The sequence below is a fragment of the Aulonocara sp. 'chitande type north' Nkhata Bay genome, linkage group LG6, assembly GCF_057382095.1.
Source record: "Aulonocara sp. 'chitande type north' Nkhata Bay isolate Kocher_YH1m ecotype deep benthic linkage group LG6, A_spYH_male_GT1.1, whole genome shotgun sequence".
Lineage (NCBI taxonomy): Eukaryota > Metazoa > Chordata > Actinopteri > Cichliformes > Cichlidae > Aulonocara > Aulonocara sp. 'chitande type north' Nkhata Bay.
In genome coordinates, this window is record NC_141349.1 from 45,036,734 (window position 1) to 45,064,448 (window position 27,715).

Genomic DNA, 27,715 nt, shown 5'->3' on the forward strand with positions numbered 1-27,715 from the left:
GTATACGGACAGGACATGGCTGCGACAGGCTTCCCAAATCCACCTTGGCTTTTATAGCCGTGGTCTCTCATCTTGATTACACGAAGTAATTTACTATTACTACTCTGACATATGAATTACATCTGTAATAATCACATACATGTAATAGAATGTTAATAGTACATTTCCCTTTTTTAGGGAATGACCTGTATGTATCTGTGTGACATCAATGAAAGGATCAAGTGCTGCATTATCTTTAGTTACATTGATGTTATTTATTTATGGTGAAACAGTGGTGGAATATCGCTGTTGCTTTCATATAAATGAAGCGGACATACCTGCGTGGCCGCGATCTAATCCTGTTTACATAAAGTAAACCTGCTCCCCAGCAGGTTTACACTTACGGATCTGTTGCTATGACAGCAAGTCCCGGATGAGCTTCGGAGAACCGAACGATCCAAGATCACGCGAAATCGTCAACAATCTAATCCAGCTAACTTACTTAGCGAGGTACGAAGAACAGGCCCCTGTTGGCGTCCTGTTATGGTGTAAATGTAAACAAAGGTCTGTGGTGAGGGGAGGCGGGGCTGTTGTCTGACGCCGCCTTCTCAATTCAATCTTGATAAAGGTTCATTTGAATGTGACATTTGACCCCCCCCCCTCCCTTCTCCCTCACAGATGGTGTCAAAGCTGGACAGCCCCCCAGCCATTCCACCTCGTCAGCCCACCTGTAAGCTCCACCCCTCTCGTTACTCGTCACTGTCATCATCACCACCTGACAGCCCCCCCTCCCTGCCTCCACGAGAGCCCCTCAGCTCCCCTCTACACCTCCTGCCCCCCCCTCAGGGTCGTCCCCGCTGTGACCTCCTGCCTCAGGCTTTCTTCCCCCCCAACATCTCTGGCCCAACTTCCATTTGCTCCACCCCCACCACATTGTCCTCCTCACCCCCTCTCCCTGCTCCTGTCACCCCCACCTCCAGGAAATTACCCCTGCCTTCTCCACCCCTCCCCCCACTCCCTCCCCTCACCTTGGATGGCCCCCCTGTGCCTCCACGTCACAGTGTTCCCAAACTCCCCCCAAAGACATACAAGAGGGATTCTGTTGGACACGCCCCCATGCTGGACACGCCCTCTGTGCGATTGGACAGCCTGGAGTTCCAGAGGGTTCAGGGACAGCTGATTGGACAGGCTGTGGAGGAGACTGAGTTAACACTACAGCTGATTGGATCAGAAGAAAGTAAAAATGTGTGATGGACCAATCAGGAAGCTCTGACTGCTTCGAACTGAGACTGACTGTAAAACAAAAATGTGCTCTTATTCTGAACATCTCTGAGCTCAGACCTCAGAGGGACGAGACCCTCAGGTACTGGCCTGGAGCCACACAGGTACTGCAGTGGTTCAGGTGGACCTGATGAAGAAGATGGTGGTGATGTCATTATTAGTGATGTAAACAAAAACAAGGGAATAAACATTTCTTTCACTGAGCTCGAAGAAACCTGGAATTCATCGGTCTTTATTTTACCTGCTGAACTGAACTGTGGCTGGTTTTTGTAGGTGGGCTCCTCCACATCTACTGCCCCTGCAGCAGCGGGTGGTCTTCAAGTCTGACATCATTATTCGTGTCTGGGTTCAAACTCTGCTTCAGGTCCAAACAATCACTGCAGCATCACTGAGAGTTAAAAACTGTCTAAATTCTTTCATCTTTAATAAAATGATCAGCGTTGCTGCTTTACCAGGTGTAACTATGAAGTTTAACATCCAGGCATCCATGAAAACAGGATTTATTAAATTCAATGGAGTTAGAAGTTAGCAGGAAGTTAGCTTGCCAGTTTCCATCTAAACATGATATAGCATGTTCTGACTGAGAGATTTATGAACAAATTTAAACGTACGGCTCTATCACTTCCAACATAAATGAAGACAGAAAACTAAACAGCAGTGACGTTTGTAAGGTTACTAAAGTTGGGCTAGCTGGTGTATAATGATGTGCTACGTGATCGCTAGCAACACAGCTATGTTAGCATAAACACAGTGAAGCTGGAGGATGAACGCGAACACTTTTCCGCTTGATAAAAATTAACGTGAGGGTTCCTGATGGTTAGAGACAAAATCAGTCGCATGGCAAGATGCTGTAAAAGGACCAAACTTCAGTCAGGAGAACAACTGAGATAATCCATCCACAATACGAGGTTAGTCATTATACTGCTGCATGGGCTGGGCTGTAGATAGGGTTTAAAAACTGAGCTTTAAAATGAACAATGGTAATAAAAACCGAGAGGGGACAATAGTGATCACTGACTGTTTTTAGGGGTTTGTTCAGATTAAACTGAACTATATACAAAGCACTAAAACATGTTAAAAACACAGACTTAATAAATGCAGAGTAGTTTGGGCCGGGAGCAGGATTCATCATGTCATCACTTAAAGAGCAGATAAGGTGGCGCTGGGCTGGTTTCAATTAACTTTATTGACATTGAACACACACAAAGCCCCAGGATACAAGTGTTTCTCTGCTCTGCATTCAACAAACAAAACCAAGCAGAGCATATTGAAATAAATGCGTGGAGGGATGGGTGTCTTGTTACCATAGATACAATAATTACCTTACAGTTTATTTACAGTGATTAGATGACTCGGTAGACGTTTCATCCCCATGTTTACTGAAACTGACAAAGATCAAAGCTCGTGGTTTAAGTTTGACTCCAGTCTGAATTTGTTTTACAAAGTATGAAACGACACGAAACTTTTACAAAAACGCTCCGGGAATCAGTCTGCAGCAAGTCATTCCCACAGGCGCAGGTGTCACCATGCCAACGGGCAAATAAAGAGCAGAACTCAGTTCTCCTCAGAGGACAGACCGGAGACACCTGATACTGACGCAGGTGATTCAGGTGATGTTCAATCACATCAGCGACATCCAGGTGTCAATGATTACAGCAGATCAATAATTATTGATTACTGAAGTCTGACAAACTGAAATCCGCCCGTGCACACCCTGACCCCGGGTGACCCCAGGTGAGCCAGCACTCTGGTTTCCTGGTTCATTGTGGTTGCTGCAGGTCTCTTCTCACCTGAAATGAAATTGTGCCTGTCACAATAAAACCAGTTTATCTTTTAAAATTATGCACATATTTAAAACTCCTCCCACTCTGACGTAACTAATCATGGCGATTGGTGACTCGTCAGTCTGTGGGACAGGTGAGTTTTACAGGAAGTGAGTCACTTAGAAACTCCTTTTATTTAGATTACATCTGCAAATGACAAAAGGGCGGAGCTCAAACAACACACTAACCTGGTGATTGGCCCAGCTCAGAGTGGCAACCCCTGATTGGTACAGTCCTGGATCCCGATAAGTCTCTGGATCCGGTCCAGGATGATCTGGTTGGAGCTCCTGCAGTCGTGGGCGCTATAGGGCGCAGCGATCGTCAGGACGCCCGCCACTTTTAGCTCCTCCCCCTCCTCCTCCACGGGGATCCGGTTCTCCTGCAGCCACCGCCGCACGGCATCCCTCCGCTGACGCAGCTCCTTGGGGTCCAGGCAAGGGGACGGCGGGGGGAGGAAGACCGACCGCAGACGCTTCGCCGTCTCATCATCAGCAGCCGCTCGCAGGACCTCCACCGCCTCCACGGCGTGACCCATCACCACCCGCACCACCACCGCCTCACCAAAGGACACCAGGACCACACTGCAGGGTACAGGAAGACAAGGGTCAGAGCCACGTGACGATCAGGAGTCACACTTAAACTTAACTTAAACGAGTTAAGGTCAAAGTTCACAGGAAACGGCTGAAAAAAAACTCGACTCGTTCGTCACGATCAGCTGTTTGATTTACAAATTAGGCTCCACGTGCGCGTTACCTGGCGGACACCGGGTCCACGCTTAACAGCCAGCCGCGGTGCTCCTCGCCTTTTCCCGCTCTCACCTTCACCTCTTTGTTAAGGTAGTGAAGCCACCTGAGCGGACCCATGAGGGGCCAGCCGCACTGCATCATGGACCTCACGGTGCTGAGATCGATAGCTGAGAAATAATCGATTCACACACCCCTCCACCCCCCTGCCGTCTGCTGTTCACAGCTGTTAACGCTCCTGAGAAAACACAACACGGAAACAAAAGTTCCGCTTTAAGGCGTAAACTGAGCCGCGGCTGCCCCCTGCAGGCCGAAGCGGGCACAGCAAAAACATTCAGTAGAAGCGACTAGAAATAGAATAGAGACCCTCCGGCCAAAGCATAAAACATTAAAGAGAAACCAAATAAGAAGAAAAGTAATACTGCGAGCTCACAATAAAACAGCAAAAATAAAATAAATACGTTAACTGATGAAAATCCAAAACTCCTGAAATAAGTCCACAAATTTAATTTCAAATAAAATGTAACTCTTTAAAAGCTCAATAAATAATGAACAAGAAGAGTGAGAAAGGCAGCACGTTTCTGTTGGTGACAGCAGATTTGCAGCGGTTCACACTTAAACTGCAACATCAGCGAACAATGGATTACACTTTTGGTTGATATTGATCAGTCACACTTTATAAATGGCTTTAATTATAAAATGTATATTTATTTTTAACCACAGACGATAAGGCAGATGTTATTTTCATGTCCTTCAGCTAAACTTTTATATGGAGGTGATTCCAACACAGTGATGAATGAAAGCATGGATAGATGCCCACATGAACAAACATCATCCGAGCTCGAACATATCCGTGACCATAAAGCAGTCCAGTTTAGACTGATTTGAAATTATTTGGACAAATTCAGAATAAAGACTGTTGGAAACTAAATTAATCCAAAGTTAAGCCCTGAGACTTATTAACAAGAAAAACTATTTAAGAGTTTTTATGGAAATGAAATTTGATATCAGAAATTTTTCAAAAGGAAAATGCTTTCTCTAAAGACAAACGAGAGAGAAATTAAAATTATTTCTAGAATAATAAGATTATGTGAAAAAACAATTTGTCTAAACGATAATCTCACCGTCAGTCAGATGTTAAAGCTGTTAGGAGGAAACGGTGAGAACAGCGGAAAAAATGCCCAAAATATTTCTTTAGTTAACATAAAAGAAACTTTGAACAATGTTTTATTAGAAAACTCAGAATTATTCATTCAATATGTGAAAGTGAAAATAGTTTCCTAAATATATTTACCAAAAATCATATTTGGCTCATTCAGAAAATACAAATGGATAAATTTCTCCATAGGCAAGAAAGGAATTCCAGTAGTAGAGGAGACCGTAATGTGGGTCAGTTCTAACACTTCCAATTTCTCCAATCAGAGCTAAGTTTCAAATGATGCGATTCATTCTGTACATGCCAAATTCAGTTCTTCTATCACATGTGAAAAATTAGCACATTTTGGCAAACACGGACAATTTAAGAAGAAAAGAAGTAATTTGCTTGCGAAAAGTAAGTTTAAAAAAAAAATTTCAATCTATGATAGCATTATCTGCTTTGCAGTTAAACTCATCAAACTGAAATTATGTTATTTGTATGTCTATGGCGATGTATTCTGTGTAGGTCTTTAGTGCTAATGTTTTAGCTGTTGGCTGTAATGTTAGCTAGTTGAGATGGGATGGCCTTTATTTGTCAGTTGCAGTTGCCCACAACCGAGATGACAGACCGTACATACAATACACAAACATCACATTGGGGAGACAGGTCAGGCTAGGTAGCGAGGAAAAAAACATTGAAATATGTAACACAAAAGGATAATCCAGGAATCATCATCACACCATATCACAATAAAACACAGACAGCAACATGGGAGAGTGTTCCAGTGTGTACAGCTGATCTGGGACCGCTGCAATCTTCGATCGCACCTCCAGCTGATCCACTGTCCACATCGGATGGGAGGTAAACCTGGGAGGAGGTGTTGGATTCGGGGGGGGGGGGTGATAGTGAGGGCGTATCAGTATCAGTGTACATGTTTCATGCGTGTGCATTTGTGTGTGTATGTTTATCCCGTGTTCAGCTGAGAGAAAGTGTCATCACGCCCGGTTAAGCGAAGGTCTGGCGGCCTTGAAGGAGGGACAAAGAGTTCTGACAACAATCCTGTTATCATGGACGAATTTGTTGTTCCAGTCAGCTTCGACCTCGGCAGCCTTCAGCTGGCGCCAGTGGGATGGCCGCATGAGTGAAGATGGTGAATGTTTGGGTGTAGTGCGAACAACTGCATCCAATTTATGCACAAATTATGGAGTGCATATTAAAAAAGGACAGTTTCAGGGTATCCCACCCTTAGATAGAGATGGGCACACCTGACTGATGACACTGCAATTTTCCTGTCGAATACACACGATGTGAGCAGACAGCTACTTGTGTCAGGGCTGAAAATGAGTCTGTCTTATTACCTTTCAAACATTTAAATCTGTCAGAATTAATGGTATACCTGTTAAAACAAAACTACATATTTGGGTGATTATTGAAAACAATCAAAAAGGATGTAAACTTCTCCAATTTTTGCTCCTGTAACTCCTGTGTTACTGCCGAAGACTGGACAATGTTGCTTTATGACCAGAAATGCCCAAAGAGATCTCTACAGACTTACATCAACTTTGATTTGATTAATATGGAGAAAGAAAAGCGATCGCTTCAAAAGGATATTCCACATAAGGCAAACAAAAAGATGGTCTGGAATGACCTCACGGCACAAGCATAGTCCCAACCAATGCTGGTGGTGCATCTTTTCAACAGCTCGAATCACATAATGAAGCATTGACGTCATTTCAGAGAGTTCATCTTTGGTCACATGATATTCTGGAGCCCGACACGGGCTTCTTTTGGACACGCCCATGTTCAAACGTTTCATACAAATGAGTTTTTAATCAAATAACCGTAAAACAGATGCACCACACCGATAGCCTGATATTAAACAGAAGTTGCTAATGCAGAGAGGGTGATCACAGTGAGGCGGCTCATTTCAAGCTGCTGTTCATATTTTTGGCCACCAGATGTCACCAAAGAGGACTAAAGCGCCTCGAGTAGTGAACCATCTTGGTGGAGGGACATGGTGCAGGTTCACCGAGCAACCCCCGGCCTGGACGCGCTCTGCTCAGCTTCGTTAGCACTTTTAAGATGATCATTATTCTGGTGATTTGTGACACAGAACTGTTTTTTAAATCACTGCTGCTGTTGATCTCTAAGGTGAGGCATGCACAGTAGATATTTGAGACTGAAGTTTCCTGTCCTTCAGCCTAATGGAGCAAATCACTGCAGTCATCCCAGTCCAAGCGAACGTAGTCTGAGTGATTGAACTAAAGTACGCTGAACGTGCTGCTCATAAAAACGTTCCTGCTGTGAATAAAAGTAAAGAGTAAACTCTCACACTCCGAGTGTCACCTCCTCCTGACAGCTTTAGTTTTCAAGCTCACACCTGCAGACTCACTGCTGTTTATGGTTGGAGAGTAAATATAAAAACACAATTCCAACAAGTCTGACCTGAGGTCAGCAGGTACAGTGCAGGTGTGGTGTTTCAGGATCAGACATTAATGCTTGTACAACAACAGCACTGCTGTAAAACTGCCAACAGAAAACAACCAAGAAATGAAGCCGACAGTCTGTTTATTGTTGATTATTTATCACTGATGCTCGTTGGGGAAACACAAAGACATTCAGACCCTCCTACTGTCTCCATAGCTGTGCAAGGGATCATCCTCGGATGGTGATGCCAACTTCTACAGATCTCGTTGGATCCTGACCTGCTCTCTCTCTCTCTTGCGATCACTGAGCTCATTTCCTGTCTGTTGATGTGTTTTTATGTATACAGCTGTGTCAATATTATTGATTACTGATTAATGATTGTTGCGCTTCAAGCTGCATTTGGTTTCACTTCCTGTCTGATCGATAACGACTGTTACCAGCACGCCTGTGTCTGGCTGGACTTAAACAGTGTGTGTGGATGTTTGTCTGAGTCTGCTCAAACTACTCTCAGCTGACCTTTGACCCTCCTGAACATTCTCGCTCTGAGCTCACATCGAGCTGCTCAGAAGGTTTAAACTTCGTCACCCCCTCTTTCCAGCTCCACCCATGTGGTGATGTCATCGCTGGATGGAGCAGCTGCAGAGCTCTGGAGAGTCAGAGGGAGGGTCAGACCTGCAGACCGAGCAGCTGAAACATGGCAGACTCTTCATCGTCCTCCAACAACTCCTCCTCCTCGCTGAGAGACCTCACGCACACAGGTGAGACACCTGATTGTTGGCATGGAAACAGTGTAGAGTAGACGGAGGCTGCCACCTGTTCTCACCTGACTGCGTTTCACCAAACAGGCTAACAAAGCTCTGTTGTCCCGATCAGCTGACTGTCAGTCAGGCTGCTGTGTGCGCGTATGTGTGTGTGCGCGTTTGTGTGTGTTTGTCTGTGTGCGTTTGTGTGTGTGTGTGCGCGTTTGTGTGTGTTTGTCTGTGTGTGTGCGTTTGTCTGTGTGTGTTTGTCTGTGTGTGCGTGTGTGTGTGTGTGTGTGTGTGCGCGTGTGCGCGTTTGTGTGTGTGTGTGTCTGTGTGTGTTTGTCTCTGTGTGTGTGTGTGTGTGTGTCTGCGTTTGTGTGTGTTTGTCTCTGTGTGTGTGTGTGTGTGTGTGTCTGTGTGTGTGTGTCTGTGTCTGTGTGTGTGTGTGTGTCTGTGTCTGTGTGTGTGTGTGTGTGTGTGTGTGTGAGTGTCTGTGTCTGTGTGTGTGTGTCTGTGTGTGTGTGTGTGTGTGTCTGTGTGTGTGTGTGTGTGTGTGTGTGTGTGTCTGTGTGTGTGTGTCTGTGTCTGTGTGTCTGTGTGTGTGTGTGTGTGTGTGTGTGTGTGTGTGTGTTTGTCTCTGTGTGTGTGTGTCTGTGTGTGTGTGTGTGTGTGTGTCTGTGTGTGTGTCTGTGTGTGTGTTTGTCTCTGTGTGTGTGTGTCTGTGTGTGTGTGTGTGTGTGTGTGTGTGTGTGTTTGTCTCTGTGTGTGTGTGTGTGTGTGTGTGTGTGTGTGTGTCTGTGTGTGTGTCTGTGTGTGTGTTTGTCTCTGTGTGTGTGTGTGTGTGTCTCTGTGTGTGTGTGTGTGTGTGTCTGTGTGTGTCTGTGTCTGTGTGTGTGTGTGTGTGTGTGTCTGTGTGTGTCTGTGTCTGTGTGTGTGTGTCTGTGTGTGTGTGTGTGTGTGTGTGTGTGTGTGTCTGTGTGTGTGTCTGTGTGTGTGTTTGTCTCTGTGTGTGTGTGTGTGTGTCTCTGTGTGTGTGTGTGTGTGTGTCTGTGTGTGTCTGTGTCTGTGTGTGTGTGTGTGTGTGTGTCTGTGTGTGTCTGTGTCTGTGTGTGTGTGTGTGTGTGTGTGTGTGTGTGTGTGTGTGTGTCTGTGTGTGTGCGAGTGTTCAAAGCTGAGCTATAAACTGTGAGTTGGATGATGTGAAGGTCAGATGATATCTATCAGGCATTAAATCTTCAACGTTCTTCTGGGAGTTGAGGTTTTTCTCATTCTCCAGGAAACATCAGCAGGTCAGCTCAGATCAGCGTTGATCTTATTTTCTTGTGTGCTCTGAACAGGATCTCTGTGGAATGTAGCTCCGCCTCCTAATAGGATCCACATGACCGCAGCTGATCTGCAGGGATTAAACCTGGATATTGGGAAACTGTAAAAGGTGGAGTTACAGAGAGCTTTGCACGTGGAATAAAACATGTTGAAATGCTCGAGCCCAGCCTGAGGTCTGTCACGGCTCGGTGGGGTTTTCTCTCGAACGTTGTCAGTTCTTTAGCTTACAGAGGAAAGAAGCTGAACGAAGGTGATTTAAAGTTGTTTTTGTTAGCAGCCCAGCTGATGTTGGGCTGAGGATGAGTGAATGGGGAAAAGAGACTCCCAGTAATGGGACATTTCTCCTGAAATGGGAGAAAGAGAACACATCTACAACATGTGCCAAACTATTTGCTGACAGCAAAGATCAGACGTTTTCTTTTGTTTTTCAGGTGATAATAAGGCCAGTGCTTGTTTCTCCTGCAGACTGGATGCTGCTGAGGCTAAAGTAGAGGTCCTGCAGGTCCAGGATTAAGTTCTGGGAATGTTTTTAAAAATTCCTGATGGATTTCAGAGGTTGCTGGTGATTATTAGTCTGTTGTGATTTGGCACTGCATAAATCACATTCTTGAAGGTTCCTGTGCATTTGTTTATGGTTCATGAAGGTTCAGCACATCTTCACCTGATTCATTTTGCTTGTGGGAGAGAACACCGGCTATTTCCACGTCTCTGAGCTCGTCTTGGACTTTGATCCCGTTCACTTGTATATATTTCATTAAGTTTGATTATTGAATGTTTTCGTTTGAATCATGTGGGTACTGTTGTTATTGTTGTTGTTGGGTTCGGTCTCAGTTGCAGTGAAAGCTGCATTTTGCTGTCAGGAGCAGCTCGTGGTCAAAGTTACCATTTTCCCTGGATCTCTGATTATGTTCCTCCATCTATTTTCTCGCCACGTTTATTTCACCTCCTCCATCTTTTCCTCAGTCTGTTGTTGAGCTGCTGTTCCTCCACAGCTGGTGCAGCAGCCCAACAGCTGCTTTTTAGCTCCGCCTTCTAGCTGCTTCTTCCACGCTAAACTTTTTCTACAAGCTGTGTGAGCACACAGTGAAGGTAGGGTTGGGCCGGTCTCGTTAAGAAGTTTGATTAGGCGATCCAGTGTGAGTAATGAAAGTGAACGAATGGGCTGCTGTCATAAGGTCGGTGCGCAGCGGCCCTTCCGTGCACCATATGCCAGATTACCAGTCCAGCCCGATGGTGTGAGTGCTTCACTCCAGTTCACACGTACGAGGAAACCCTCCATGAAAGGTTGAATCTGCTTCTCTGTGGTATGCTTCACTGCTGTGACGTGTGATTGGTGTGGCAGTCCTCGTTCTGTCCATATCTGTGCCTTTCCCGGTCAAAGGTTTCTAGGAGCCTGCTTTTCTCTGCTTTCTTGTCTTTTAGTATCTATTTGTTGTTTTGGCATCAAGCTGGTTTTGGTTAATCTCAGAAAATATGTCAGCAGCCTCACAGCTCGTGCACTGGAGAGAACCGAAGAAATCTGCAGCGGCGTTCGGCCTCTCACTGCTGGTTCTTCTCTCCTTGGCAACACTGTCAGTCATCAGCGTGGTGTCCTATTTGCTCCTGGCATGCCTCTGTGTCACAATCACCTTCAGGTGGGTGGAACCTGCTATAGACAGATAGATCGCATTACCCAGCATGAAAAACATCTTCCTGTTCTCCATCCCGTCTGCAGGGTTTATAAATCAGTGATCCAGGCCGTCCAGAAGTCCGATGAAGGTCATCCATTCAGGTAACCCGGGTGATTTGATTCTAACCTGGCTCTAATCACTCTAACCTCACTAGAGCTCTCGTCTTCAGGTCTCTGTTGGAGAGGGACATTTCCGTGTCCTCAGAGTCAGTTCGGCAGCTCGCTGACCAGTTTCTGATCCACTTGAACTGGTTCAGTAATCAAACAAGGAGGCTGTTACTGGTGGAAGACCTGGTCGACTCCCTGAAGGTCAGCGTGTGTTTTTATTCTGTGTGTTTGTTTGTTGTGTGTATTCTCAACTTTATCTATCCACGAGGCCAGATAACACACACCAAGCACTTAAACTGCAGGAATGTCTAAATTCAGATAAAGCTGAGGTTACTGTACTCGACCCTAAAAACCCAGAGTCCTGACAGGGACTAGAAAGAGAGAGCAGATTTCTCCTGTTTTGGCTTCCTGTTAAATCCAGAATTCAGAATCCTGCTCCTCACATACAAGGTCTTAAATAATCAGGCCCCATCTTATCTTAATGACCTTGTAGTACCATATCACCCTATTAGAGCAAAAGGGAGTTTTTCCTTCCCACTGTCGCCAAAGCGCTTGCTCACAGGGCGTCATATGATTGTTGGTTTTTCTCTGTATTATTTAGGGTCTTTACCTTGAGACTGTTGTGATTTGATGCCTTATAAATAAAACTGAATTTTGTGTATTGTTTGTGTGTTTGGTCCATGTCTTTGTTCTACGTGTTCCAGCTGGCAGCCGTCACCTGGGTGATGACGTACGTTGGTGCCGTGTTCAATGGCGTCACCATCTTGATCCTTGGTGAGTTTGTTTCCCTCTGAGCGAGTTAAATATCAGTCTTTCTGATCTCCGATTGGTTGTCTCTCTGTGTGCAGCTGACATCATTTTCTTCACTACACCGTTGATCTACCAGAAGAAGAAGGTAAAGACACACCTGGTGTCCCTGTCTTCTGCCCAGTTTGCTCCGTGCTTAGCTCAGAGTGTTTCTGTGTTCAGGCTCAGATCGATCGTCACGTTGAGGCTGTTCGGCTCAAACTGGAGGAAACTCTGCAGAGGTGAGGTCACGGGTAATCAGGTGTTCATCATGTTTGGCCTCACCGAAGGTCAACTCTGATCTAAATGCCTCACTGAGGTCAGAGGTGAGAATCTGACCTTCATTTCTGCAGCACCACTGGGGTTTGTAATGTTTGTCTCAGGTGTCCATGGTCCACAGGTAACTGCCGTCTGTCTCACCTGTGCACATGCTGACCTCAGATCTAAACTCAGTGTCTGTCTTAATTGAACCAGGTGAGCTCTGTTCTACCTTTATGAAGAGTCGGACTGAACTGAGCATGCTCAGTGTGTTCATACTGTCTGTTCCTAATGTGCTTGTCACCTGTCTATAGTTAAAGTCCACAGTCGGGTTGCTGATTGATCATCCATGTTCAGTTTCCACGTTAACACAGATGAGCCCACCTCTAATCTGCAGGTGTTCACATTATTCTGTCCAGACAAGCAGCTGACAAGCGTCCTGTGTCTGTTTTCAGTCTGCAGGATAAGTTACCTGGCGCTGTGAAGAAGACCAAGGTTGAGTGACACCTGAGATGTTGAAGCTCTGCCCCCTCCTCTCATTGGCCTGTTTGTCTGTGACTCACAAGTCTTTGAATAAAATCAGACTGACGAGAAACAAGCCGTGTGTTTTTATTCTGGCCCAGCGTCACCAGTCCTCACCTGTCCAAGCCGTCACGTTCAGTGGCGTGGGCGTGGTCATGTTTACACAGTTACTTCCTGATGTTTGGACAGGAAGCAGCTTCACTGTTTCATGACAGCGAGGAAGTCATGGAACTGTGAATTTTACTTTGTTGGAAGTATTCTGTAGTATAACTACATTGTGAATGCCCTTCAAAATAAAGATCACCATGACTGTGACCAGTCAAGAGTGATGCTTTTATTTTGAAGGCTTCTGAGATTGGTTTAAATATCAGAGATAAAAATATCTCGCTGCGCAAACATGATTCCGTGTGTGCTTTTACTTTGTCTCCTTCACGCCGTCATGGCTGAAAACAGACTCGTCTCCGTGGACTTTGAGGTCTTCGGGAACGTGCAGGGTAGGTCGCCTGACACGTGACGGCGAGTTTGTGTGTTTTTTGAGGTTTTACTCGCTGACCCTGTGTTTGTTCTCCATGTTCAGGAGTGTGCTTCAGGATGGTGAGCTTCCTCTTTTCCTTCACATTACTGCTGTTTTTGATCAGGATGTACCATGGAAACGTGTCACATGACTAAACGCACACACCTGTGAATGTGTGCCAGTACACGGAGGATCACGGGCGCAGTCTGGGGCTCAGCGGCTGGGTGAAAAACACCAGACAGGGCACTGTGATTGGTCAGGTCCAGGGACCGTGGGACAAAGTCAGTGACATGTGAGTCTGGCTGACCAATCAGAGCCTCCGAACACACACACACACACACACACACACACACACACAGATATATCCTTTAATGGATTTTTATTTGAAAATGTCAGTGCAGTATTACAGCTCCCATAATGCTTTGCAGGTCTGTGCTGTCCTCATTTGCCTCCTCCTATGACCTGGCTATGACCTCACAGTCAGAGCAGGAGGAGGACTGAGGAGCAAGGAGCTGCAGGAGCATATTCGGAGAGGCAGGGCCACAGTTCTCCTAAACTACTTGTGTGTGGCAGTGAAGCGCTCTGATACGATCACATGACTCTCACCTGTCACATCTGTGACATCAGACGTTTACATTAAAATCAAGCAGGTCCTTAAACTCTTTATGCCACAACTCTGTCACTCACTGGTGTGATGGGAGGGGCTAAAGAGGTGTCAGTGTGTAGTTTGTGAAATGACTCCTCCCACTCGTGTTGTAACTGTCCTGTGATATAACCTGAACTCTTTAATGAGGATGGAGTTTAAACACAATTAAGCCCCTCCTACTAAGTGATGCCAGTGGCGTGGACTGTGTCTCTGTCAGGTGACCTCATTGTGATGAAGAGGAGCGCAGTGTTTCTTTATTCACTGTGGGGTCAGAGGTCACTGAGAAATACCCGAATGTACTAACTGCACTCTTCTTCCTCCTCCTCTTCCTCAGGAAGCACTGGCTGAAGAGCGTCGGCAGTCCGAGTTCCCGAATTGATCGAGCCGTGTTCTCCGACGAGCGAGACATTTCCAAAGTGGAGATCCACGGGTTCTCGACTCGCTACTGAGCACGCTCACACACCTGATCTGCAGCTGACTCCAAATCTGACAGTATTGATTATTGATTGGTGACATCACTGTTTCCAATGTTTAATATGATCAGAGAAATAAAGTGTAAAGATTTACTGTTGCCATGGTGAACAAACTGAGTTTTTATTACACAGCTGCTTCCACCAGGGGGCGGCCTCTGGCAGCTGATTGGCAGCTCCTCCTGAAGCCCCACCGAGTGTTTGAAGTCCACAGACCCGGAGGCTCGGTCATGTGACCGCTCAGGGCCCACTACACGTTTACCTTTGCTCACCTTCATCCACATCAGGCCTGCAGCCAGCTTAAACACATGCGGCTTCACAGCGCCTCCTCAGGCTGCTCATTGCTGACCAAATGAAATACATATTTTTTATATACAGATATAAAAACGATCGACCTGATGAAAATGTTTCTGAGTAAGAACCTTCTATCTGTGAATGCTGCTGTACTTACAGTATTAATCACATCATCTCCAGGAAAACTAGGCCAAAAAAGTAAATTCTGATGTAAACCTTTATAAAAATAAAGACACGTAACAGCAGAAAGAGAGCAGGATCTCTTTGCACATGAAAGAAGAGTTTTGGATAAATCAGCTAATTCTGTATCAGCTGATTCAGCTTGGATCAAACATCTGTATGATCCACAGTCTGAAGAGAAAACATCCTTAAACATCTGCGCTGAGGCGTTTAGTAAAAGCTCATCGTCGCCAGCTGACAGAGGTGGAGGCGCACGGAGGTCAGCTCCTGCTGCGACTAACTCACTGCGCCTCTGTGTGAAAACAAATAACAGCAAGAATCATAGAGAGGCTCCGCCTACTTCCAGGTAGCCGAAGAGGACTGACGAGACCGGTCAGCCGAGCTGTGACTGATCCCATCAGATCACCTCATCTTCATTCAGCGTGCTGCTTCGTGCTGTTCGATTGTTCTGCTCACGGTTCAAACTCTTCGTCGTCACCACGATCCGCTGCGAGTCATGTGACACAGTGCTGACTGTTCAGTAAATGCTAGTGGTGTTACTATGGTAACGAATCCTGGCACAGCATCCAGGCAGCGAACCTCCTGATGTGACTCTCCTCCTGCAGGCGGTGGTTTTCCTGACGGAGGCTCAGCACCTGCTGCTGCAGCACAGCTTTGTCCCGCTGCTCCTGAACACAACATGGACACAAGTCAATGCGATGATGTCATCCGCTTGCCTCCATGACATCAGTTTAATGCGCTTTACCTTTAGCAGGTCGAGCTGCAGCTGCTGAAGAATCTCTTCCAGTTGGAGGACTTCACCTGAGAGGGAGCAGGCTGTGATGTCACTGAGGGAAGGGGAGCCGTGATGTCACTGTGATGTCAGCAATATTACACGGAAAATAAATGAGGTGTCTCACCTGTCCTCCAGGGCGGAGCTCTGTGATGTCACCCCCAGTGTGCGTTGTGTCTGATTGATGTCCGCTGTGAACAGGTGAACAACCAGCTAACTAAGAGAGGGTGGCGGCTTCGCAACAACAGACAAACAACAAACCAGATGTGACCAACGGTGAGTCATGTGACCACAGGAGGCGGTCCTTAAGTAATTTTGCCTGTAACAAGCAGTTATTTGAGTTCCTGTTTCCTGCCTATCAGCTCGAAGTGGTCCACCCCTTCTGCCATCTCCGTAAATTAGTTTCCAGACGGTTTGGAGGATGCTGAGGGTTGCTGAGGTCCTAACTGATCTCTGAGCTTTAATCTGCTCCTCGGTGAAACCAGGAGCCCTGCTCAGTTGACCTCACTGACCTCTGGGAGTGTGCATCATTACCAGGTCAGAAACGCGACACATTTAAGGACCTTAAAATCAGTTTTCAATAGCGCTGGGAGCAAAGAACAGGCACTGTTTCTCCTTCACTCACTATGTATTAACAGACCTCTCTGCATTGAATCATATCTGTTATTAACCTCTGTCTCTCTTCCACAGCATGTCTTTATCCTGTCTTCCTTCTCTCACCCCACCCAGTCGCAGCAGATGGCCCCGCCCCTCCCTGAGCCTGGTTCTGCCGGAGGTTTCTTCCTGTTAAAAGGGAGTTTTTCCTTCCCACTGTCGCCAAAGTGCTGCTCATAGGGGATCATACGATTGTTGGGTTTGTCTCTGCATCTATTATTGTAGGGTCTACTGTCTCCTTGTTGTGATTTGGCGCTGTATAAATAAAACTGAATTGGATGGAATCTGGAGGTTAGAGACTAACTAAGGTGGCTAGAGCTCAGGAGATATAGCAGGTCACCTACTAATCGCAAGGCTGGAGGTTCGATGCCCATCTGCTCCAGTCTATGTCTTTGGGCAAGATATTAACCCCAATTTGCTCTCTGTTGCATCCATCGGAGTATGAACATGTGTAAATGTTAGATAGAAAGCATTTACATAGAAAAAAGGTATTGTGCAACTGAGGCAAGTTGTGTAAAGCGCTTTGAGTGTCAGAGTAGAGAAGAAACAGTCTATCTAAATCTGTCCCAACGAGACAAGAAAGCCTCATCATAATTTAATCCTCCTTCCATCCAGGAGTTTGATAAGTTTGAGTGCAGTGACTGTTACCTCTGAAGGCTTGAGTGCTCTCCAGGTGAAGCCAGTCCAGCTGTGATGAAGCTCGTGGGAGCGGCATGTGTTTAACTCCAGACCTCAGAGCCAATAAGCTGTCAGAGTAAGAGCGGTTACCTGTGGAGGAAGGCAGGTGAGTGCTGACATTGACTTGCATTCTAAAAGTCAGAGAACAGGTACTCACTCCTCTGTAGCGGCAGTGGCAGTTTTCTGCAGATGGTGGGTGGTAGCGTGCTGTTGATACGTGGGGGCAGGTGGTCCGACGGCAGCTGAGAACAGCGAAACAAAATCCCGTACAACATGTCACGTGACATCGTGTGGGTCAGACATCTCCATGGAGACGGAGGAGGAACACCAGGGACTCTGATGGGCTGAGAGATGAGGGATTGGTTGTTAGAATGAAAATAAAGTTGGTCAGAGGTCAGGGTAAAGTTGCAGTCAACGAAAACTGGAAACACCATAAGTCGGACTCGTTCCTGGTGGGCTCCGCCAGGGCTGCCTTTTTCACCGATTCTGTTCATAATTTTTACGGAAAGAATTTCTAGGCGTAACCAAGTGGCAGAATCTCAGAATCTCATCTCTGCTTTGTGCAGACAAAGTGATTCTGTTGGCTTTATCAGGTGATGGCCTCCAGCTCGCACTGGAGTGGTTCACAGACAAGTGTGAAGCGGTGGAAATGAAAATCAGCACCTCCAAATCTGAGGCCATGGGTCTCACCTGAAAATGGGTGGAGCTTTCCTCTCCTCAGGAACTCTCTGCAGGAGGGGGAGATACAGGAGAGGTGGAGGAAGATCTCAGCCTGGGCGTCTATTGTCTCATGTAGTCTGGAAGATGAGTGGATGGTGGGGTGGGTGCAGTTTTCTCTGTGGTGGGGTTGGGTGGACTGTCCCGGGCTCTGTGGGGCCGGGAGGCGCTGCTGCCCCAGTCTGGATGGGCCTGGGCCCCCTTTCCCTGGCAGGTCGCGGAGTATGGGGGTGCCTACTGGGGTCAGCGGGGGAGCTGGCCCTAGGGAGGGGTCACCTGCCCCTCCCTTCCTTCCCTCTCCATCTCCAGCTGCCTCCCTCTTCCCGCTCCACCACAACCACCCACACATGCAGGGCCTTGGAGTAGGGGTATGTCACCAGGGTGCAGAGGAGGCTACCCCCCCCCCCCCCCCTCTGCCTCTGCCTCAATTTTATCCCACAACTTAGACATTCACATTACTCACACTCTCATTACACATACATATAGGATCTTGGGGGTGGGCACGATACACGGACTCCAAATTACCATCAGGGTGTACACCCCACCCCTGGCATCGTTGCCCACCTCTCAATTTTAAATACACGTAGACATTGAGGGCTAGCAGGAGGGACCATGCGCTTACCTGCTGCTCTCTGGCAGGTAGCTCCATGCCCTCCTGGGTTTTAAATGCACCTTAGAACACACATGCATCAACACTACAATGAGCGGGTGGAGGGAGGTTTGGAGGCCTATCTCCCCCTACCACCACTTCCCCTGCCAGTGGCGGACTCCCTCAGGTATCGGTGCGTTGGTGGTTCTTTGTGTCCGGGGGTGGGCGTCCAGGTACACACCGGCTCACTCCTTGGCAGCCGCTTATCGGGGCCTGGAGGCTGGGGCTCGCTCGGGCCACTTCGGAGGTGGGGTGCCCCCGGCCTCTCGGCCTGGGGCTCGGTCACTCAGGCACAGCTGGCTGCCGGCGGAGCTCACGGGCGCGTCACTGCAACCCCCCCTGGCTTCTGCTCTGCGGCTGCTGAGTGAGCCCTCATCTGGGACTCTCCTCAGCTCTTTCTGGGACAGTGGCGCGGCTGCCCCTCTGTTGGTCTTCCTTGGTCTCTTGTGTTCTGGGGGCCTCTGGATGTCTGGAGTTTTGATCTCCTCCATACCTGCTTCATGCCCTGGAGGACGGGGCTGTGGCTCCCCACACTCCCTAGCAGATCGTTAAATGGAGAAACCTTTGGAATGCAAGCATGCTGATCCACACAGGTATGCACACAGGTGTACACACGGGTATTCACAGACGCGGACTACAGCTTTCTTGGCTGCTGCCTCAAAGCACATTGTGCGCTGTCTATCTTGCGTGCTGCACAATATCGTTTATTATTTAGTATCTACTGATATCTACTGCTAGCTAGTTTATTGTGATGGTGCTGTATTTTATTATGTTGCTCTTTGTTGTTTGCTTTCTCTTCTGTTTTTTTTCTCCATACAGGTGACCCAGGTGTTTTTTTTCTTTTTTTTTTTTTCTTTCTTCTCCCCTTCTCACCGTCTCTTCTCCCCTTTGGTTTTCTTTCTCTCCCTCTCTTTCTTTCATTCTTTCTCCCTGTCCTGTCCCCCAGTCATGTCTGTCCCGTTTGTAGCAACTGAAAATAAAATAAATTCATAATTATAATAAAGGTCAATCAAATGGACCAATATGGCAAGGCCATGATGATCCACTTGGTAAAATAAATCCGCTTGGCATCTTTCTTGGCCTTAAGACAACAATTCTGATGCTAAAGATCCAAACGGGACACAAAAAAAAAAAAAAATGGGTGGAGTGCCCATTCCAGGTCAGGGAACAGTTGCTGCCCCAAGTGGAGGAGTTTAAGGATCTCGGGATCTTGTTCACGAGTGAGGGAAGCAGGAGATTGACAGACGGATTGGTGCTGCAGCTGCAGTGATGCAGACACTGTACCGGTCTGTCGAGGTGAAGAGAGAGCTGATTGTAAAAGCGAAGCGCTTGATTTACCGGTCGATATAGTGTTTAGATGAGATATACTCTCGTCTAGAAGAGATATACTCTCTTCTAGACACTCTAAACTCACACTGGACACACTGGAGAGACTATATCTCTGCGTTCCCCCGGACAATCTAGCGGAAGTGCCTAGGGAGAGGGAGGGTCTGGGCTTCTCTGCTTGGGCTGCTGCTCCACGATGCGGCCGCAGAGACGTAGAAGCAATTGGATGGTTGGATGGATGGAGTTTTCAACCTGATTGTGTCACCTAGTCAACTAAATAGATCAGCAATCAATTATAATGGGACAACTATGAATCAGTGTTATTCTAGTGTCATGACTATGATATCATCAGGTTTCATTAGTATTTTAATGCTGATTCATTGAGGTTTCAACCATAATGATAATTCAGACAGACATCAATTCAATGTCATCTTGCTACCTGGGTTACCTTCAACATGTGTTTATGGGAAAGTTTAACAGGTTGTGCTTCAACCTGTTTCTAATAATTAACCAGAGATGATGATCATTATGATGATACGACAGGAGCAGCCTTAGTAACACCAACCAACTATCTTCTTATGGCCTCTGACAGTGGACTCATCTCTGTGCTTGTCCTGCTAGACCTTAGTGCAGCATTCGATACTGTTGACCATAATATCCTATTAGAGCGATTAGAACATGCTGTAGGTATTACAGGTACTGCACTGCAGTGGTTTGTATCATATCTATCTAATAGACTCCAGTTTGTGCATGTAAATGGAGAGTCCTCTTCACACACTGAGGTTAATTATGGAGTTCCACAGGGTTCAGTGCTAGGACCTATTCTGTTTACATTATACATGCTTCCCTTAGGCAGCATCATTAGAAGACATAGCATACATTTACACTGCTATGCTGATGACACCCAGCTCTATCTGTCCATGAAGCCAGATAACACACAGCAATGAGTTAAACTGCAGGAATGTCTTAAAGACATAAAGACCTGGATGGCCGCTAACTTTCTGCTTCTTCATTCAGATAAAACTGAGGTTATTGTACTCGGCCCTGAAAAGCTTAGAAATATGGTATCTAAGCAGATTCTTACTCTGGATGGCATTACCTTGGCCTCCAGTAACGCTGTGAGGAACCTTGGAGTCATTTTTGACCAGGACATGTCCTTCAACGCACATATTAAACAAATATGTAAGACTGCTTTCTTCCATTTGCGCAACATCTCTAAAGTTAGAAATATCCTGTCTCAGAGTGACGCTGAAAAACTAGTTCATGCATTTATTACTTCCAGGCTGGACGACTGTAATTCATTATTATCAGGAAGTCCTAAAAACTCACTGAAAAGCCTTCAGCTAATCCAAAATGCTGCAGCAAGAGTCCTGACAGGGACTAGAAAGAGAGAGCAGATTTCTCCTGTTTTGGCTTCCCTTCATTGGCTTCCTGTTAAGTCCAGAATTGAATTCAAAATCCTGCTCCTCACATACAAGGTCTTAAATAATCAGGCCCCTTCTTATCTTAATGACCTTGTAGTACCATATCACCCTATTAGAGCACTTCGCTCTCGCTCTGCAGGCCTACTTGTTGTTCCTAGAGTATTTAAAAGTAGAATGGGAGGCAGAGCCTTCAGTTTTCAGGCCCCTCTTCTGTGGAACCAGCTTCCAGTTTGGATTCGGGAGACAGACACTATCTCTACTTTCAAGATCAGGCTTCAAACTTTCCTTTTTGCTAAAGCATATAGTTAGGGCTGGACCAGGTGACCCTGAATCCTCCCTTAGTTATGCTGCAATAGACATAGGCTGCCAGGGGATTCCCATGATGCATTGAGTTTTTCCTTTCCAGTCACCTTTCTCACTCACTATGTGTTAACAGACCTCTCTGCATTGAATCATATCTGTTATTAACCTCTGTCTCTCTTCCACAGCATGTCTTTATCCTGTCTTCCTTCTCTCACCCCAACCAATCGCAGCAGATGGCCCCGCCCCTCCCTGAGCCTGGTTCTGCCGGAGGTTTCTTCCTGTTAAAAGGGAGTTTTTCCTTCCCACTGTTGCCAAAGTGCTTGCTCATAGGGGGTCATACGATTGTTGGGTTTTTTCTCTGTATCTATGAAGCGCCTTGAGGCGACTTATGTTGTGATTTGGCGCTATATAAATAAAATTGAATTGAATTGAATTGACAGATGTAGAACAATAAACATGTTATTAAATCCAATCTTACATTTGAACTGGGGCCTTTTCATGAATACATTACTAATAATTAATGAATGACAAAGAAATGAGCCTCACCTGTTCACCTGCAGTGACATCAAATTGCTTCACGCCAACATCTTTTATTGGAACACAGCTGAATCTGCAGGAGAAGTTTATTGTTGATTAGTGAGCTGTGATTTAATCAGTTTAAAGAATCAGAACCTGAAAAGCAATCTGTCCCAATGCTTCTTTAAGGGGCCAAGCTAGTGTAATTCTAGTGCTGGACCCCAGCCTGGCACTACATGGGGAGGGCTGCTTCAGGAAGGGCATCTTTGCCAAATCAAACCTGCGGATCACCAAAACTGAGATTTGCATATCGGAGCAGTCAGCGCTGGGTTAACAACGATGGCTAACGGGATGCTCATAGAAACACTGCTGCTGTTAGCCAATGACAAAGTAAGAGGAGAAGGCATGTGAGGAGGCAGTGAGACAGACTAAATGCAAAGAGAGAGAAGGCTGGTATGATGGAGAGAAAGAAGATAGATATCTTATGTGTGCAGGAGTCCAGGTGGAAGGGAAGTAAGGCCAGGTGCACAGGAGGCAGACTGAAGCTGTTCTACCATGGTGAGGAAGAGCGAGTGAAGATGAAGAGTGTCCGACAGGACAATGAGTTTGAAGCTGGAAATCGAAGGCTTGATGTTGAATGTTGTCAGTGTGCATGGCCCACAGCCTGGCTGTCAGGTAGAAGAGAATTTGGTAGTACTGGGACTGGGATGGTGTCTGGTGTTTCCTCTGGACAGAGGAAAAAGGAGACTTTGTGCAAAAATCAGGAAGCACAGGAAAGTATTCAAAGGAAAGGGCCGTCACAGAAATAGTGGGATAGTGAGGGAGATGAAGTAGGCAGAAGTACTGGGAGGTTAGGCGTACCGCAGAGGTGGCAATGTGAAACCGGACACTAAGGAAAGAGAAGAAGACTTGTACTGACTGGATATGCAGAGCAATCGAGCTGGAAAAGATGTGCAGCAGGACAGAGATAGAAAGAAAACCCTAACCCTCATGGGTGAACAGTTTGTGTTTACAAGGTGGCAGGAGTATTTTTAGGAGCTGACGAATGAAGAAAATGAGAGAGAACATACAGATGTGATGTTTGCTGTGAGAGGTCAGAAGGAGCTTCAGACGGATGTGTCGAACATATGATAAGTGTCACGGCCAGGAGTCAGTGTCCAGCTGATCTTTCTCTCAATTCAATTCAATTTTATTTATATAGCGCCAAATCACAACATAAATCGCCTCAAGGCGCTTCATAGATACAGAGAAAAACCCAACAATCATATGACCCCCTATGAGCAGCACTTTGGCAACGGTGGGAAGGAAAAACTCCCTTTTAACAGGAAGAAACCTCCGGCAGAACCAGGCTCAGGGAGGGGCGGGGCCATCTGCTGTGATTGGTTGGGGTGAGAGAAGGAAGACAGGATAAAGACATGCTGTGGAAGAGAGACAGAGGTTAATAACAGATATGATATTAACTCCAACTTCCACTCTCTCTCTCTCTCTCTCTCCTCTTCTCTATCGCCGGGACAGAACTCATTGTGGGTTCACGCCCTCGTGAGAGGAAACACCTGAGCCAGGGTGGCCAGCATTTAAGCCAGGAGGTGACTGCTGTTCTTCGCTGGATCGTTGTCTGCCACGCGTTAGTGAAAGTCAAGTCTACAGCTAAGCTAAGTCAAGTGTTTGGAAGTGAACTGTGTAACTAATCCTCGTCTCCCTGTCTACAGACCTCCTGGATTCCCTCCCTGTGTGATTCTTGGTGTCGAGTGTGGACGAGTGAACCTGTGGCCGTGAGTGTGGAGAGTTTGGAGAACGCATGACCACCCCCTTGGATTTCCCCGGAGCTTAAATAAATATAGCACTGCCCTGCACTTCCTGTAAATACACAAGCTGGATCCTGTAAATAAATGATTGTGTACAGCTGATTCAGGAGTCCCGCGCTTGAGTCCTCACTGTTGAACCGTAACAATAACGATGGCATGGACTCAGCGGACTCCAGTTTTGGATATTGGCTGAGGAAACCGGATGGGGACAGTCGGCATTGATACCCTGCTGAATAATGTTTGTGATGAGCTGAAGAATGAATTAGTGATGAGCAATGTTCCCTCTAATGTTTCATGTGTCTGAGCGAACACACAAACTCCCTGAGCATCCCTTGGACCACTGTGAGCAACAGCAGACGTGTGCACTGTGGTCATGGTCATCTAATCCATCCAAGTTACATGGTTTATTAAAATAAGATAAGATAAGATAAGATAATGATCAAATTACAGCGTTTATGTTAGACTACTTTTAAACTGCTTTAGCCCACTTACAATGAAAATGTTAAAAAAAAAATCTAGCCATTGGCCTGTGTAGCATGTTAACACTGTTGGAAGTAAAAATAACTTGAACTCCAATTTCGAAAACACAACTTTCTTTTTCTTTCTTTTTTTCATAAAGCTCTTGTATTATGAGTCTGTGGTCTGGGAGAGAGTCTGTAACTCTGTCTGCAAAATACAGCATATAATGACCAATGTTGGGCAAATAATTATATAGTTACTCCTCAAAAAAGTAACTCCGTTTGGCAAACAACAAAGTTTTAAATGCAGCCAGTGCATTTTTAAATAAACATTTCAAACTATTTACAGAACAATCAGCTGTTCTGCATCAAATCTGATGCCGCACAAATTATTTGTGTCGCTCCAAAAAATAATTTCTGTCCACTATGAGATGAAGGAGAACAACAGCCTGATACCTGCAGGCCTGACAGCAGCAGATGTGTCACTGCTGTAACACCTGTGACACTCAGCAGTCGCCTCATTGTTCTGACACACACAACAAAACTATTGACTACACTACACACTAACTAGAATAGAATAGAATTCAACTTTATTGTCATTGCACATGCACAGGTACAGGGCAACGAAATGCAGTTTGCATCCATCCAGAAGTGCTTTAGTGATATAGATATATTACAATATATATTAGCAATAATATAGATATGTGAGTATATTACAGAAATGGGTCTATTATGGTATGTTATAATGTACACGGTATGAAGTATGTTGTGAATATTCTATAACTATAAGTATGTACAGGCTGTAGTGAGTACAAGCTATGTACAGGATATGAACAGCATATAAATATGAAAAACTATACAGAATATGAAATAAATAACTTTACAGAATCTGGGATATACAGCTATACAGAAATGGGAACTATGCAAGTTGTAAACAGTTGTAGGATTAAAGATTATCGAATGTACAGAATGATTATTTACACAGAGCTATACAGTAGTGCAGTTAAGATAAGTGAGGGTGTAGATAGTTTCTACAGAGGCTATATAAAGTGCTGGTGGTTGTGAGTGGTGGTTCAGTCCATGTTATTATTGTGTTTGAGGGTACAGTTGTCCATTGTGGGTGTGTGTATGTTCAGTCCATGAGTTTAACGTGGGTCAGATGTCAGGAGGCAGAGTTCAGGAGTCTGACAGCTGTGGGGAAGAAGCTGTTCCGGTACCTGGTGGTCTTAGTCCGGAGGCTCCTGTGGCGCCTCCCAGAGGGCAGGAGGGTGAAGAGTCCATGTGATGGGTGACTGGGGTCTTTGATGATTTTCCCAGCCCTTTTCAGACACCGCTTCCTGTAGATGTCTTTTATGGCAGGAAGTGGTGCTCCGGCGATGCGCTGGGCAGTTTTCACGACCCTCTGCAACGCCTTCCGGTCCGAGGCAGAGCAGTTCCCGTACCAGACTGTTATACAGTTGGTCAGGATGCTCTCGATGGTGCAGCGATAGAAGTTCACCAGGATGTCTGAGGACAGGTGGTTCTTCCTCAGAGTCCTCAAGAAGAAGAGGCGCTGGTGAGCCTTCTTGACCAGCTTGGAGCAGTTGGTCGTCCAGGTGAGATCCTCGGAGATGTGGACTCCCAGGAACTTGAAGCTGCTCACACGCTCCACAGCCGTCCCCTTAATGTGGATGGGTGGATGTGGGTCAGCATTCCTCCTGTAGTCCACGATGAGCTCCTTGGTCTTCTCGGTGTTAAGCAGCAGGTTGTTTCTGTCGCACCACTCAGCCAGACGATCCACCTCCTCCCTGTAGGCGGCCTCATCGTTGTCACTGATGAGGCCAATCACCGTGGTGTCATCTGCAAACTTAATGATGGTGTTGGAACCATCAGCAGGTCTGCAGTCGTGGGTGAAGAGGGAGTAGAGGAAAGGGCTCATCACACAGCCTTGTGGTACACCGGTGTTCATTGTGATGGTAGATGAGCAGCGGTTATCCAGCCGGACATGTTGGGGGCGGTTGGTCAGGAAGTCCAGTAACCATTTGCAGATGAGGGAACTGATACCCAGGTCTGTCAGTTTCCTGATGAGTTGTGAGGGGTGGATTGTATTGAATGCTGAACTGAAGTCTATAAACAGCATTCTGGCGTAGGTGTTGTTGTTGTCCAGGTGTGAGAGGACAGAGTGCATTGCGATGGAGACTGCATCCTCTGTGCTCCTGTTCCGGCGGTATGCGAATTGGTGGGGGTCCAGGGTGGGGGGGAGACAGGATTTGAAGTGTGCTAGGACCAGTCGCTCTAAGCACTTAGTGATGATGGGGGTGAGTGCTACTGGGCGGTAATCATTGAGGCAAGATGGGTTGGAGTTTTTGGGTATCGGGACGATGGAGGTGGATTTGAAGCAGGCCGGTACCACAGCGTGGGCCAAGGACAGGTTGAATATGTCTGTGAGCACTCCTGCAAGCTCCCCAGAACACGCTCTGAGAACACGCCCGGGGATGCCATCAGGGCCTGCAGCCTTGTGGACATTGATCCTGCTCAGCACCGCTCCTACATCGGTGGGGGAGAGAGTCATTGGTTGGTGGTCTGGCGTCATGTCTGCTTTGGTTGTGGTTGTGGGGTTCCCTCGCTCAAAACGAGCATAAAAGTTGTTGAGCTCGTTGAGGAAGGAGACATCAGAGGATGCGGGGGAGGGTTTGGTGGTCCTGTAGTCTGTGATGGTCTGGAGTCCTTGCCAGATTGCGTCGGGGGTTGGAGTTGGAGAAGTGTTCTTCTACCTTCTTTTTGTAATGGTGTTTGGCTTTTTTGATGCCCTTCTTTAGATTAGCCCTGGCTGTACTGTAGGCGTGTGCATCTCCTGACCTAAAGGCAGTGTTGCGGGCCTTCAGGAGGAGACGAACATCCCGGTTCATCCAAGGCTTCTGGTTGGGGTACATGGTGATCCGTTTCTGGGTGGTGACACTGTCTGTGGTTTTGGAGATGTAATCCAGTACAGATGAGGCGTACTGGTCCAGGTCTGTGTGGGTGAACATATTCCAGTCTGTGTTTTTAAATCTGTCCTGGAGCACTGCGTCTGTCCCCTCTGGCCACACTTTAATTGTCCTCACAGCAGGTTTCACACGTTGGATGAGTGGTGAATACCGAGGTGTGAGGAACAGGGAGAGATGGTCCGATTGTCCAATGTGGGGGACACACTAACTAAACACTAACTACACACTAACTACACAAGATTTGCGCTAAACGTCGCAAATCTCTCACATCTCAAAACACCGCCGTCACTCTTAAAACTTCCCCCCGTTTCTTAACAACTAGATGCCACGTTGCCATATCATTTTTTGATTGGTCGACATGGTGCATTTTTGGTCGAATAGGAAAGAGAGAGGGGGGTTTGTTTTTGCTCACAGGCTTTCGAGCATTTTCCTTATAAAACGCAGTTTTTACCGTTTCTTCCCGCAGTAAATATAAACAACGACAGTATTCAGGAAGGAAACCAAACATTGCAGATTTTTTAAATGACAACTCTGGTTTCACGT

At 46.5% G+C, this 27,715-nt stretch overlaps 5 protein-coding genes across 24 annotated transcripts in view; 3 read left to right on the plus strand and 2 right to left on the minus strand.

Moving 5' to 3' along the window:
• Positions 1–2,774, plus strand: part of sos1 (son of sevenless homolog 1 (Drosophila)) — a 44,841-nt gene extending 42,067 nt beyond the window's left edge. For all 4 annotated transcript variants that reach the window (XM_086297297.1, XM_086297298.1, XM_086297299.1 and 1 more), the window contains one exon: positions 658–2,774. In XM_086297297.1, coding sequence (XP_086153423.1) covers positions 658–1,230 — 573 coding nt within the window. In that variant the 3' untranslated portion in view covers positions 1,231–2,774. The remainder of the gene's footprint in view (positions 1–657) is intronic.
• On the minus strand, positions 2,418–4,075 carry gemin6 (gem (nuclear organelle) associated protein 6). Its single transcript, XM_086297318.1, has 3 exons — positions 3,837–4,075; positions 3,272–3,664; positions 2,418–3,050 (listed from the first exon to the last, which is right to left on the minus strand). The coding sequence occupies exons 1-2, from the start codon at positions 3,968–3,970 to the stop codon at positions 3,289–3,291; spliced, it is 510 nt and encodes a 169-aa protein (XP_086153444.1). The 5' UTR covers positions 3,971–4,075; the 3' UTR covers positions 2,418–3,050; positions 3,272–3,288.
• LOC147328716 (reticulon-3-B-like) lies at positions 3,333–12,876 on the plus strand. Of its 9 annotated transcripts, none has more exons than XM_086297310.1 (10): positions 3,333–3,687; positions 7,990–8,149; positions 10,938–11,091; positions 11,172–11,228; positions 11,282–11,435; positions 11,939–12,008; positions 12,083–12,129; positions 12,204–12,262; positions 12,404–12,494; positions 12,734–12,876. In XM_086297310.1, the coding sequence occupies exons 2-9, from the start codon at positions 8,086–8,088 to the stop codon at positions 12,453–12,455; spliced, it is 657 nt and encodes a 218-aa protein (XP_086153436.1). In that variant the 5' UTR covers positions 3,333–3,687; positions 7,990–8,085; the 3' UTR covers positions 12,456–12,494; positions 12,734–12,876. The 9 variants fall into 9 exon arrangements, 8 of the variants coding, with proteins under 8 accessions (XP_086153436.1, XP_086153437.1, XP_086153439.1 ...); XM_086297311.1 differs by having other exon boundaries at positions 3,333–3,671; XR_015129998.1 differs by having other exon boundaries at positions 3,337–3,687; positions 12,421–12,494.
• A 131-nt stretch (positions 12,877–13,007) lies between these two features.
• Positions 13,008–14,531, plus strand: LOC147328717 (acylphosphatase-2-like). The gene is made up of 4 exons (XM_086297319.1): positions 13,008–13,294; positions 13,378–13,394; positions 13,497–13,606; positions 14,295–14,531. The coding sequence occupies exons 1-4, from the start codon at positions 13,198–13,200 to the stop codon at positions 14,407–14,409; spliced, it is 339 nt and encodes a 112-aa protein (XP_086153445.1). The 5' UTR covers positions 13,008–13,197; the 3' UTR covers positions 14,410–14,531.
• Positions 13,672–27,715, minus strand: part of LOC147328718 (signal-induced proliferation-associated 1-like protein 2) — a 41,101-nt gene continuing 27,057 nt past the window's right edge. For 5 of the 9 annotated variants that reach the window (XM_086297304.1, XM_086297303.1, XM_086297301.1 and 2 more), the window contains 6 exons: positions 21,974–22,037; positions 17,166–17,352; positions 16,979–17,098; positions 15,804–15,867; positions 15,650–15,731; positions 13,672–15,572 (listed from right to left, as the gene is read on the minus strand). In XM_086297304.1, coding sequence (XP_086153430.1) covers positions 15,444–15,572; positions 15,650–15,731; positions 15,804–15,867; positions 16,979–17,098; positions 17,166–17,352; positions 21,974–22,037 — 646 coding nt within the window. In that variant the 3' untranslated portion in view covers positions 13,672–15,443. Of the gene's footprint in view, positions 15,573–15,649; positions 15,732–15,803; positions 15,868–16,978; positions 17,099–17,165; positions 17,353–17,700; positions 19,974–21,973; positions 22,038–27,715 lie in introns of those variants that run through there. The other 4 variants (XR_015129997.1, XM_086297305.1, XM_086297306.1 and 1 more) reach the window with 4 other exon arrangements.

Excerpts from the sequence above, each read along its gene's own strand:
- LOC147328716 (XM_086297310.1), top strand. The coding sequence starts at position 8,086 with ATGGCAGACTCTTCATCGTCCTCCAACAACTCCTCCTCCTCGCTGAGA. Across the intron at positions 8,150-10,937 it reads GAGAGACCTCACGCACACAG|CAGCCTCACAGCTCGTGCAC; the intron begins GTGAGACACCTG and ends AAAATATGTCAG. Across the intron at positions 12,263-12,403 it reads CTGGAGGAAACTCTGCAGAG|GTGTCCATGGTCCACAGGTA; the intron begins GTGAGGTCACGG and ends TGTTTGTCTCAG.
- gemin6 (XM_086297318.1), bottom strand. The coding sequence starts at position 3,970 with ATGATGCAGTGCGGCTGGCCCCTCATGGGTCCGCTCAGGTGGCTTCAC. Across the intron at positions 3,665-3,836 it reads GTGGACCCGGTGTCCGCCAG|TGTGGTCCTGGTGTCCTTTG; the intron begins GTAACGCGCACG and ends TGTACCCTGCAG.
- LOC147328717 (XM_086297319.1), top strand. The coding sequence starts at position 13,198 with ATGATTCCGTGTGTGCTTTTACTTTGTCTCCTTCACGCCGTCATGGCT. Across the intron at positions 13,607-14,294 it reads TGGGACAAAGTCAGTGACAT|GAAGCACTGGCTGAAGAGCG; the intron begins GTGAGTCTGGCT and ends CCTCTTCCTCAG.